The sequence below is a fragment of the Babylonia areolata genome, chromosome 26 (genome assembly GCF_041734735.1).
Source record: "Babylonia areolata isolate BAREFJ2019XMU chromosome 26, ASM4173473v1, whole genome shotgun sequence".
Classification (NCBI taxonomy): Eukaryota; Metazoa; Mollusca; class Gastropoda; order Neogastropoda; family Buccinidae; genus Babylonia; species Babylonia areolata.
The window spans coordinates 34577468-34590471 of record NC_134901.1 but is presented as its reverse complement, the minus strand read 5'-3'; the positions used below and the strand labels follow the sequence as shown (position 1 = coordinate 34590471).

Sequence of the window (13004 nt, the reverse complement as noted above, 5' to 3'; positions counted from 1 at the left end):
CCACTGACCAGGGGGCACGGGGGTGGAGCCGACAGTGGGGGTCTGTCCCGAGGGGGTGGTGACGGCACCGCCCGTGGGGGGCTGGGTGGAGGGCACGAGCTCCGGGCACGAGGCCAGCTTGCAGCACGGGTCCTTGGGGTCGGGCACCAGCGTGCACGTGGCGGCCAGGTTGTCGTACCTCGGGCACCTGCAAAGGGTCAGAGGGCGGAGGTTCAGAACTGATTGTGAGATACCATAAAAAAAAATCTAAAAAATCTTAAAATCTTAGACATCTCTCTCTCTCTCTCTCTCTCTCTCTCTCTCTTTATCGTTATGTGGAAGGCGTGTTTCGAAATTCAGGATTTTGAAGATTGTCGTAAGATTGAAAAAGCCAAAAATGAACAAAGTCGAAGAGCAGACAGCAACAATGACGGACCCAACACCAAATACGCGCACGCGCGCATAAGCGCTCATGCACTCACATAAAAAACACACACACACACACACATACACACATATTATACACACATGCGCACGCAGTCACACAGAAAATGGGACGTAAGATTTATCTAAACGTTAAATGCAGTGTCAACATTCCAATGTCGCTGTGAAACGGATAGACTGCTACAAAAAATGTGACCTTTCAGACAGATGTAAGTGCAAATACTCGTGATAAAACTGTTTACCAAAATATCAAACTGTTCACCCTATAAGACTAAAAAGAAGAAGAAGAAACATCGTCAACATATTGAAACACCTTCGAAACAAATTGTTTCATCAAAAGTCACCCAAACTGATGAGCCTGAATCATAGAACTGAGCCAAAAGCTTCTATAAAACTGCAGCCCCCTTCCCCCAACCAAGAAAAAAACAACAGCAAACAAACAAACAAACAAACAAAAAACGCACCTAAAACTGTTTTAACAAACATTATAATATGACTTATTGGATACAAAAAGAGAGAAAAAACAAGACTAACACTGTTCATCCAAACTCTTTACGTCCCCAAATATCCCTAAAAACTTGCACACAAAAAACCCTGTTTTACCAAACACTCCAATATGACTCATTACAACACAACAAGAGTAAAGCAGAACTATAAGGCTGTTTATCCCGAGCTCCTTTGATGAAACTCTTTAATGCCCCCCACCCCCATCCCCCCAACAGTGTTTTTCCCGAAACAAACATAAAACTGTATTTACAAAATAAGACTCATGAGAAGAACAAACAAAGCTATCAAAAAAACAAAAATACCACGACAAAAAAACAAAAACCAAAAAAAAACAAACAAAAAAACCCCCACCACTGTCGCACTGTTTTCCCCCAAACCCCAGTAATAAAACTGTTTAATGCCATCAAATTTCCTCACAAAACAAACATAAAACTGTGTTTACAAAATAAGACTCACGAGAAAAACAAACACACAAAAAAACAACACCACCAAGGAAAAAAAAAACTGTTACACGGCAACCCCAGTAATAAAACTGTTAACGCCCACCTCCACCCTCTCCTCTCCACCTCCCTCACACCACATCCCCCCCCCCCCCAAAAAAAAAAAAAAAACCAAAAAAAACCAACTGACAAAACAAGTGACAAAGCGCTCACTTCTCCGAGCATCTGTATTTGCCGGCCAGCTCGTCCACACAGACACAGGTGTAGCTGCAGCCGTCATCCCACGTCTGTCCCTGTCTGTAGCTCTTGCCGTTGTACAGGCAGGTAGCTGGGTGGACACACAACGGGTGGATGACAGGTGTGAGACCAGTTACAGGGTGGGGGGTCAACGGTCATGGGCAACAACAACGACGATGATCAGATTAAGAAAAAAACAAAACAAAAACAAAACAAACCCAAAACTAACAAACAAACAAAAAATAATAACAACAGGGGTTGCTGGTTAAAGTGGTCTTCGTTTCTTTCTCTCTTTTTTTCTTTCTTTCTCTTTCTTTGCTTCTTTTCAATCGTTTTTTTTCCTTCCCATCCTTTCTTTCTTCGTTTTTTTAAATTAAAAAAAATCTCTCTTAATTCCCATTTATCTACTATTTATCTGCGTATAATTTCATTCTTGTCGTTGTTGCACACGCCTCAAAACCTCCTCCACAAAATCCAGTAAAAGAGAAAGGCCGACCCTTTACCGTTGTCACAATTCACAGCCTCACCGCGCCTCTTTGATTCGTTCTGTGAACGCATTGGATTGAGCTGTTGTAATGTTTTTATGTTGTATCTGTATCCAGTTCAATGATGAAAAGCGCTTTCAGCAGCATTAGTACAGGATATCGCGCCATAGAAAAGTTATGAATTATTATTATTATCTGAAGCCCCCTTCCAACCATACACTGACACACACACACGCACACACACACACACACACACACACACACACACACACACACACACACTCACACACACACACACACACACACACACACACACACACACACACACACTCACACGCTACACTCGAAAGGTCGACGAAAAACTGAAGATTGACCTACCCACCTACATCTGAATAGAGACCCATCCATTACAAATACAATCTCACCACACACACCCACACACCTCCCCCTCCCCCCACCTACCACCACGGCCCCCACCCAATACAACGTCGACCCGATCCACTCCATAAGATCGACTAAAAAAAAAAAAACAACTGAAGGGTAAACCATCCACCCACCCACTCACAAACTTCCAAATACACATCTACCCCCATCCCTTCCCACGGACTTGATATGAGTACTTATATGTTTCTCCTTCTTCGTTCGTGGGCTGCAACTCCCACGTTCACTCGTATGTCATGTGGGCAGCCATACTCCGTTTTCGGGTGTAAATACTTACATAAAGTCTGTGATTTCAATTCCCCATCCCTCCACACACCTACACGCCCCCAAACCCCCCACCCCCACCCTCCCCCAGACACACACCGACCTCACTTCCCCCCCCCTCCCCCACTCACAAGGTCCTCCAAAGTTGGAAGGCCGGCCGCCGATGGGCGTGTTCTGTTTGCCTCCGTTGACCACGCCCCTCACGGGGGGCACGAGAATGTCGGTGCCGGGCTGCAGCACGGGGGGGCAGTCCAGGATCTGGCAGCACGTGTCCAGTGGGTCCGTCTTCAGCATGCACCCGTCCTGGATCACCGGGAAGCTTGGGCACCTGCCGTGGCACGTGGATGTGTTTATTCATATAAAGCGCTTAGAGCTTGCGCACACGGACATTTTTATTCGTATAGAGCACATTAGAGCTTGGTCTCTGATCGAGGATAGGGTGCTATATAAGTATCCATATCATCATCACCATGTTAATTATCATCATTTTAAGGCAACTGCCTTCATGAAGTGGTACTTCTTCTTCTTCTTCGTTCGTGGGCTGCAACTCCCACGTTCACTTGTATGTACACGAGTGGGCTTTCACGTGTATGACCGTTTATACACCGCCATTAGGTAGCCATACTCCGTTTTCGGGGGTGCGCATGCTGGGTATGTTCTTGGTTCCGTAACCCACTGAACGCTGACACGGATTACAGGATCTTAAAGTGCGTATTTGATCTTCTGCGTGCGTATACACACGAATGGGGTTCAGGCACATGCAGGTCTGCACACATGTTGACCTGGGACATCGGTAAAAATCTCCACCCTTTACCCACCAGACGCCGTTACCGAGATTCGAACCCGGGACCCTCAGATTGAAAGTCCAGCGCTTTAACCACTCGGCTATTGTGCCCTCAGAAGGGGTACAATGCAGGAATAAGCACAGCGCTTGGAAAAATAAATGTTTGGAAAGAAAGTTGCTACATAACTGAAATGCAATGCCTTGTGCAGGTAAGCAGTCAAACGATGCTGTCTTTTTCAGATGTCAGAAACATGCTGAAGCCAAACTTATTGGGATACCCGTAAAGTTGAGGTGGGATATGCCGTACTCTAGTCAAAGCAGTTACAATATAAATAGAGAGAGAGAGAGAGAAAGAGAGAGAGAAAGAGTAAGTGTTTTTAATATAATCAAACATGGCTACAAACTGGGGCACCTGTGCGCACACAAAAAAATGTGGCGAGTGCACATTTGCTGTCCTATACCGTTGGGTAGTTAACTGCAAGCACCTCTGTCTGCAGAAAGATGAGAGTGTATGTTTGCTGCCCCGAATCACGTTGGACATTAATGAAGACCTTTCTTTTTTTTTTGCATATTTCTAGTTCCTCTTATTTTCCCCCCTCTCTCTCCATCTCTCTCTCTCTCTCTCTTGGTTGCTACCATTTTTCTTCGAGGAAAGATCTTTGTTTTGTTTCAAAATTTGCTTTCACCGTTTTCATTCGTTCATTCTAATGTTTTGCTATGCAATGGAAAAAAAAGTATGCTGACGCATTCCCTCATGTCATAAGAACTACATGGCCAATGACATTAAAGTGCCAAAGCGTCAAAGCATCTCTGTCTGTCTGTCTCTGTCTGTCTGTCTGTCTCTGTCTGTCTGTCTCTGTCTCTCTTCTTTCAACCCGTCTGCAGTTTTATACATTCTTTCTTGCGGCCAATCACATTAAAGTGCCAAAGTGTCAAAGCGTCTCTATCCGTCTGTCTGTCTGTCTCTCTCTCTCTCTGTCTATCTCTCTTCTTTCAATCTTTCTACAGTTTCATACATTCTTTCTTTCTTTCTTTCTGTTTTGTTGTGCTATTTTCTCCCTGTTTTTACCTGTCGGTGCAGGTGACCTGTCGGGTGGCGGCGTCCTCACACTTGCACACCTTGTCGCAGCCTACCTGCCACGTCTGACCCTGGCGGTACGGCACCCCGTTGTACACGCAGAAAGCTGTCACACACACACACACACACACACACACACACACACACACACACACACACACACACACACACACACACATTATATATATACATATAAAGATATTTCTCTCTATACAGAGAGAGTGGGGAAGGAAAAAGGAAAGAAGGAGGGCAGAGAGAGACTGAGAGGCGGGTCGACAGTGAGACATAAAGAAAGAAAACAGAAAAGACAGACCCCCCCCCCCCCAGACCACAAACAGTGACACACACACACACACACACACACACACACACTCTCTCTCTCTCTCTCTCTCTCTCTCTTTCCATCTCAACCCCCCACCCCACGCCCGAAAAAAAAAACTACAAAAGAAAAACACCCCCATACACAAACAAAACACACAGAAAACGCCAACAACAACAAAACAAACACAGAAACACAAACTGTCCAAGCAACACTCCCTTCAAATCATCAACAAACCGAAAAACCAAACCACACCCACACAACCAGCCAACCATGTTGGAATGGTGGCCCAGCGTTAATGCATCCGAGAAGAAGCGAGAGACTCTTACGGCAATGGTTCGAACCCCACACTCGCCTCCACTAGACCTTGAGTGGTGGTCTGGACACTTGCCCTTTGGATAAGAAGGTAAACCGAGATATCGTGTGCAGCATGCATTGAGCGCATGTAAAAGAACCCACGGCAGCAAAAGGGTTGTCCCTGGCAACATTCTGTAGGAAAGTCAACTTTGATAGTAAAACAGACTTGCAGATAGAAGAAAAGGCGAAAGTGGAGGTGCATTCTGGCGACGCACTCTCCCCGAATTTCTACAGAGTCAAATCAAATCAAATTATGGTGCTTAGTCTTGTCGCCCACTGAAGCCATCTCAAGGCTATCGCCACGTTAGGTCTACCTGAAGCAAGGGTAAAAAAAAGTACAATGAAAACTAATCAGTCTTTTCACTCGAAAATTTTTAAAAATCTTCCAGAGTTTAAAACCTTTAAATCTGATTTTAAAATGTTCACTTCTTTCAAGAAGTCCATAATTCTAGAGACCCGCCCCCCTCTATGACAAAAAGGTAATACAGTTCAATACAATTTAACCAAACAGAACACAATACAACACAGCACACTACAACACAACACACTACAACACCATACGCTACATTAAATTACACTACAATACACTGCACTAGTGATAATAAACTCTAGGAAGAGCTGGACAGTACAAGGTCTTCAGAGAAGAAGCCCCCCTCAGTCAAGTGTTTCGGCCCTGAACTCCTTACACTCTAAGGCGGCCGGGCCGCACCCATGTCATGACTCCTGAATGCCCTTGTATTGCCGCCTTTTCTTTTCCAGGTCCTCAGCAGGTTCGAACCCGCGCCTTCAGGGTGGTCGCCACTTCAGGACTGAGTCACCTTTTCTGGCAGACTACATTACACTACACGACACAACACGACACGACACGACACGACCCAACCTACAACCCCCTTACCGTTGGGGCTGACAGTTGTGGGTAGCGGTGGCGTGTTGCCGTTGGCGTCGGTGGTGGGGGCGAGAGTTGGGGGCGTGGTGGGGCGGTTGTCGCCGCACCTGGGCACCTTGCAGCAGGGGTCGCTAGGGTTGTAGACCATGACGCAGGTGGTGGGCAGGTTGGGGTACTTCTCACACCTGGGGAACAAGGAACAGCAAGGAAATCATTGGAATGAAACGAAACGAAACATTGTGGAGCAGAATAAAAACATGTGACGAAATTGGACGAAACGAAAAAAAAAAAGAAATGGAATGGGATGGAACGAAATGAAACATAATGGAATAAAAAAAAATTAATCGTAAATCAAAAAGATATAAATGATTGGCACAAAAAAAAGAAAGAAAAGAAAAAAAAGGAAGAAAATCTTCAATATCCTCCGTCTGCAACCTGGGATCCCATCGAGTACCCCTTTCTACTCTGCGAAAAGGCTGCTATTTGATCTGATTTTTATACAGCTGAAATGAAATGAAAATAAAATTGAAACAAAACAAATACAATGAAATAAGATATACTGTTGCAAGTGAGCCTGTTGCAAAGGAGGCCTGTGAAAACACACACACACACACACACACACACACACACACACACACACACACATGAACTCACTCATACAAACTCTTTTTTTTTATTTTTTTTTTACTGAATCAGATTTTTCACCAGACCCTGAGTCATCGTCTGGATGCTAGTTTTTCGGATGAGAAGATAAACCATGGTCTCGTGTGCCGCATGCAATTAGCGAAGGTAAAAGAACCCATGGCAACAAATGGGGTTGTCCGGGGCTAAATTTTGTACAAACCTCCACTTTAATAGGAAAACAATTATACATGCAGGGGAAAAAATAGTGTGGCTCTCTCAGTGTAGCGACGAGCTCTCCGTGGGTATAGCGCCCCGAATTTCACACAGAGAAATCTGTTGTGACAACTGAACAATACAATATAATACAATACAATTCAATACAGTACAATACAACGCAACTGCTGCTGCTACTATCAAAACTGCTGCTGCTGCTGTTACTACTACTTCTATTGCTGCTGCTACATCTGCTTCTGCTACAACTTCAACAACTACTTCTACACGACTAATATACTACTTCCATTGCTGCTGCTGCTACTGCTAATACTACTACTTCAACAACTACTTCTACGGCGACTAATACACAAAGAGTGCACACGTTCGCGGACTGGCTCACCTGTCGGTACATTTGAACTGCCCGGTCATGTCGTCAATGCAGGTACAGGTGAAGTCGCAGCCATCTTGCCACGACTCGCCAGTCTTGTACGTATTGCCCTTGTACACACAGGCATGGGCTGCACACGGTCACACACGGCGTTTTGATTGGAACACCTTACATTTGGTTTAAATGATCTTTTAACTGCTCAACAGTGCACATTCCTGATTACAATGCCAACAAAGACAAAGGAGCATCAACAAGCTTAAAGCTTGTACTGTGCCTCACAACGTTGCACTTCAATTTTAACATGACGGCTGATGAACCATTAGTATCATTTGTATCAAATAACTTATTCATAGACACAAAGTAAAGAAATAAAACAAATAAATACATAATATGGTAAAAATAATGCTACTATCAATATTAACAAGAGATTAAATTTATAGTCACCTTATATCTATTTTATTTTATTCTATTTTAATACATTTTTTTTACCTTTTATTGCTGTGTCTATAAACCTTTCATTTACGGTTTTCATGACAAATAAACATGATTCTGATTCTGATGATTCTGACACACCATCCTCAGCTCTACCGCGACAGGAAGAATGAGAGACAGAGGAAAAGAAAGAGGAAGAGAGTGCAACAGAGAGAGAGAGAGGTGGGGGGAGGGAGAGAGAGACACAGAGAGAGGGGGTAGACAGTGAGAATGAGACAGACAGAGAAACAGACAGAGACAGGGTGAGAGAGGGAGAGGGAGAGAGAGAGAGAGAGAAAGACAGAGACAGAGAGAGAGAGAGACAGAGAGAGACAGAGAGAGCGTTAACTTAGCTGTGATTTCATTTTTACATGTCTGCTCTTATAAATATGAACTGGATGACATAAATGCTTAAGTCATCGACAAAACATGCACAGCATATTAAAAACAACAACAACAGGCATATGGTAATTTGATAAATGATAAAATGTTTCGAAATCATTATTCTCTGTCTGTCTGTCTGTCTCTCTCTCTATATATATATACACACACACACACACACACACATTAAAAGTTTTTCTGTACTTCCATAATTTGTGAAGCTGTACTTCCATAATCGGTGAAATCTGCACCACCAATTTTTAAATCACTTAAAAAACAACAACAATAACAACAACAAAGAAAAAAAAGAAAAAGGAAAAAAAAACACGAAAAAAAGAAGTTAGTATCCACTGACGCTGGGTGGGGATGGGCCCTCCAGGGGACGGGGTGGGGACGATGGGCAGCCCGCTGCCCGTGACCACCCCGATGACGCCGGTGGGGGGCACGTTGGGGTTGGTGGGTGGCGAGCACTGGGGAGCCTTGCAGCACAGGGGGTCCTTGGGGTCGGCCACCATCACGCACCCGGGGGCGATGTTCGGGTACACGGCACACCTGGAGGGTCGGGTGGGGGTGGTGGTGGTAGAAGGAAAACACACGCGCGCACACACGCAAACATACACATAGACACACACACACACACACACACACACACACACACACACACACACAAGCACACGTACGCACATACACAGACACAGACAGACAGACAGACAGACAGACAGAGGCAAACACACACACATATACACGCACGCACACACACACACACACACACACACACACACACACACACACACACACAAACACACACACAAGCAAAATACCCACGCATACACATGAATGAACCCTGTGCTGTTTTAAACCTGATGAATCAACTTGACTGACCATTTCGCAATCAATCTCAACTGACTCTACACACTTTTGGAGCCTTTTCCTTTCGACCCTTACAGATCCAGCCAAGATTCACGTGGGCTTTAATTCTTAAAACTTTCACCCAAAGACCCACAGATCCTCCCAATCCCCTCACACACACACACACACACACGCACACACACACACACACACACACGCACACACACACACACACCCACCCACCCACACACACACACACACACACACACACACACACCCTAAAGCCCCTCTCTCTCCGCCCCCAGCCTAGCTGTTAGAGAAGACACCTACCTGTCTGTGCAGCTGTAGAAACCGGTGGAACCATCCTCGCAGACGCAGATCTTGTCGCAGCCGTCATACCACTGCTGACCCTGAGTGTAAGCCTTGCCCATGAAGACACAGACGTCTGGAATGAACAGACGAATGATTTAGCATAAATTCATCGATGGAATAAATTTAGTAAAGAAAATTAGAAAATCAGACGTGATCGGAGAATAAATTAAACGATGATATAACAAACAAACAAATAAACAAACACATAAGAAATGGAATGGGGAAATGTCTCATATGCAATATCCACATGATCATCATTAACATAATTTCGTCGTTTTGTAACGTGCTGAAATACCGGTCACACACAAATCCACAACCCCACCCAGTCTCGTCTGCTACAACCCCGGCGCCAGAAGTCCACAAGAGCCATCAAAGTTAGGTCGCAAGAAGGCGACACACCAGAGGAGACCCTGCACTGCTGCCGAGTCAATACTGCCTGTTCTGATTCCAGCAATGTGCAGGGCACCACCCGCACAGTCCCATGCTTAAGACAGTAATCGCTCTGTCCGGACGTGTCTTGGTTTGTTTCAATGTACAGAGGTCTCTGTCTGTCAGTCTCTCTCTCTCTCTCTCTCTCTCTCTCTCTCTGTCTCTGTCTCTCCCTCCCTCTTTTTCTCTCTCTCCCTGTGTTTGTCTGTCAGTCTCTCTCTCTCTCCCTCTATGTACATTTATTTTTAATTTACACGTGTGTCAGCTGATGGGAAGTGCTAAGCAGCATTCAAGGATTTCTGGTTGTGTCCCTTGCCCTGTTTCAAGGACCGCGCCCGTTCAGGATTTACTGACAGCGGTCTGGTTCAATGGAGGCCAAGTGCGCGGAACACGGGCATCACGTTCTCCTTGCTTATTTTCTCTGTGCTTTGGTTTAAACAATTTTAATATCAAGAAACAAGGTGAAAGTCGGCTTTCAATTGAGGACAACAAGCCTGAGCTTATATCTGTGCTTTCATTCAAGCGTTCGCCGGTGCGGCTTCCTCTGGTATGTTCTGGAATACTGGTCGCGTTTTAAGGTACTGGAATCTCTCTCCCTCCCCCCTCTCTCTGTCTGTGCTCCCAACCCCATCTCTTTACCTACTGTCTCTAAATCAGTCAAACAAATGTCATGAATATGCACAGAAATCGACCTTTTGGAGGACATGATATAGTATTATAGCAAAATATCGTTTTTCATCCATAAATTTGTAAAAAATGTATAGCACATTCAAAGCGTACAAAAGAACGATATGTATATTGCTTTTTCAAAGTGCATGTACGTTATGTTATTATTATTATATATATATATATATATATATATATATATATATATATATATATATATAACATGTGCGTGTTCATGCATGCATGCATGTATTTGAGTGTGTCCAAAATGTTTTCAGCAACCCTTTGTTAATTTTGTGAATATTTTGAATTCATTTTTTTCTCTTTGCTCCTAGTACGGCTGAATGTAAAAACACATATGCATGATTATCCTACTTCCCTTTTAAAATAATAAACACACACACACACATACACGCACACACACACACACACACACACACACACACATACACACACACACACACACACACACACACACACACACACACACATACACACACACACACACACACACACACACACACACACACAAGAATTCGTTCGTTATCTCTTTCCCTCTCCCGAAAGCAAGCCAAACCATCCACCCACTCAACCAACCAACCAATCAACCAATCAACACCTCCACCACCACCACCACCACTCTCACCACCCCCACCACCCACACCTCCACCCTCACCACCCCCACCACCCACCTTTGGGCACGGGGTTGGAAGTGCCGGTGGGGATGGGGACGTTGAAGGTGGGGAAGGTGAGGACGGGGGGCGGGGTCTGCGTGGACTGGGAGGGGGGGCTGGAGGTGGAGGGGGAGGTGCTGGGGGGCCGCACGGTGGGGCCGGTGCCCGGGCTGGGCGTGGGTCCCGTGGGCCCCGTGGGTCCTGTGCCGGGCGAGACGGTCGGGGGGTTGGTGGGTCCGGGGGTGGTCTTGGGCGCCGGGGTGAGGAGTCCCGGGCAGTAGGGGGTCTCGCAGCACGCGTCGTTGGGGTCGCTGACCATCACGCAGTACGGGGGAATGTTGGGGTGAGGGGGGCACCTGCAACAGTGGGGGGGGGGGGGGGGGTGAGGGGGAATGGGAGGTTAGAAGTTTGTTTTTTTTCTTTCTTTTGTTATTTTTTTGTTTGTGTTTGTTTGTCCCTTGCAATTAAGGTTATATTAGACCAGAAAACACATGTACCAAGTTCCAGAAAAGATCATCACCATCATTTTTTTTTAAAAAGGAAAAAAAAACACAACAGCAAATGTTTGTGGATAAAGTGTGGGGTGTGGGGGGAGTAAGGGAGGGGGGGAGATTTGAAAGGTGCGGTGTGCGATAAGAACACGAGAACTCTTTGTGTGGTGTGTGTTTGTGTGTGTGTGAGAGAGAAAGAGAGAGAGAGAGAGAGAGACAGATTCAAGATTCAAGATTCAAGATGGTTTATTCATGTATAGGCCTAGGCCCCTTATGAAGGGGAATGTGAACATTATGGAATAGAGAGAGAGACAGAGAGAGACAGAGATACACATATGTCCGATCATAGCTCCCCACACACATCTATTCCCTTCCTCTCCACTCCACCGAACACAAACACGGAACCCCCCCTCACCCACACACACACACACACACGCATACACTCACATACACACACACAAACACGCACACACACACACACACACACACACACACACACACACACACACACGCATACACTCACATACACACACACAAACACGCACACACACACACACACACACACACATACGCGCGCGCGCATATACACACACTCACAGCCTCCCCCAACCTCCCCAGACTCACACCCCTACCCCTACCGCCACCGCCCCTCCACCCCCGCCACACACACACACAAACTCACTTCTGCGTGCAGCGGTACATTCCTGTGGCCTGGTCAACGCACTCGCAGTTGTAGTCGCAGCCGTCAGTCCACTTCTGTCCCGTGGTGTAGCGGCCTCCCTTGTACTCACAGTAGCCTGCACGTGACACACGTGACACACACACACACGCAGCAAGGTCAAGGCCAGTCTACCGACAAACTCACCCGGGAATGCCCCCTTCGTTTGGAACCATCAGAAATAATGCTGTGGGCGATTCTATCTTGTGTGGAAGACACCCGTCACGTAACTTGCATGTTTCTCAATGGCCTAAGTCATGGCTTATTTTTAGATATTCTCTATGTAATCGTAAGAAAATGTCATTGCCCACTTGTTATTTCGTGGTATTTTCATATAACGCTTTTCCAGTTTCCTCTCCATTTGCAGGTAACTCTGTATAACGACCGCAGAAATATGTATTTTGATGGACGAACGCAGTAACTGTTGAATCGATCGATAGAGTAGAAATGATTAGGGGAAAAAAACAACAACAACAACATAGTCTCACCATCGGACAGTCATTAGAA

The 13004-nt window shown here is 45.6% G+C and overlaps 1 protein-coding gene across 1 annotated transcript in view; it reads right to left on the bottom strand.

The window, feature by feature from the left end:
* Positions 1–13004, bottom strand: part of LOC143300296 (uncharacterized) — a 118190-nt gene that overhangs the window by 42581 nt on the left and 62605 nt on the right. Inside the window, exons 46-55 of the mRNA XM_076613893.1 lie at positions 12462–12576; positions 11307–11644; positions 9478–9592; positions 8654–8850; positions 7459–7576; positions 6231–6406; positions 4651–4765; positions 2929–3125; positions 1584–1698; positions 9–187 (exon numbers count right to left, since the gene is read on the bottom strand). Coding sequence (XP_076470008.1) covers positions 9–187; positions 1584–1698; positions 2929–3125; positions 4651–4765; positions 6231–6406; positions 7459–7576; positions 8654–8850; positions 9478–9592; positions 11307–11644; positions 12462–12576 — 1665 coding nt within the window. The remainder of the gene's footprint in view (positions 1–8; positions 188–1583; positions 1699–2928; positions 3126–4650; positions 4766–6230; positions 6407–7458; positions 7577–8653; positions 8851–9477; positions 9593–11306; positions 11645–12461; positions 12577–13004) is intronic.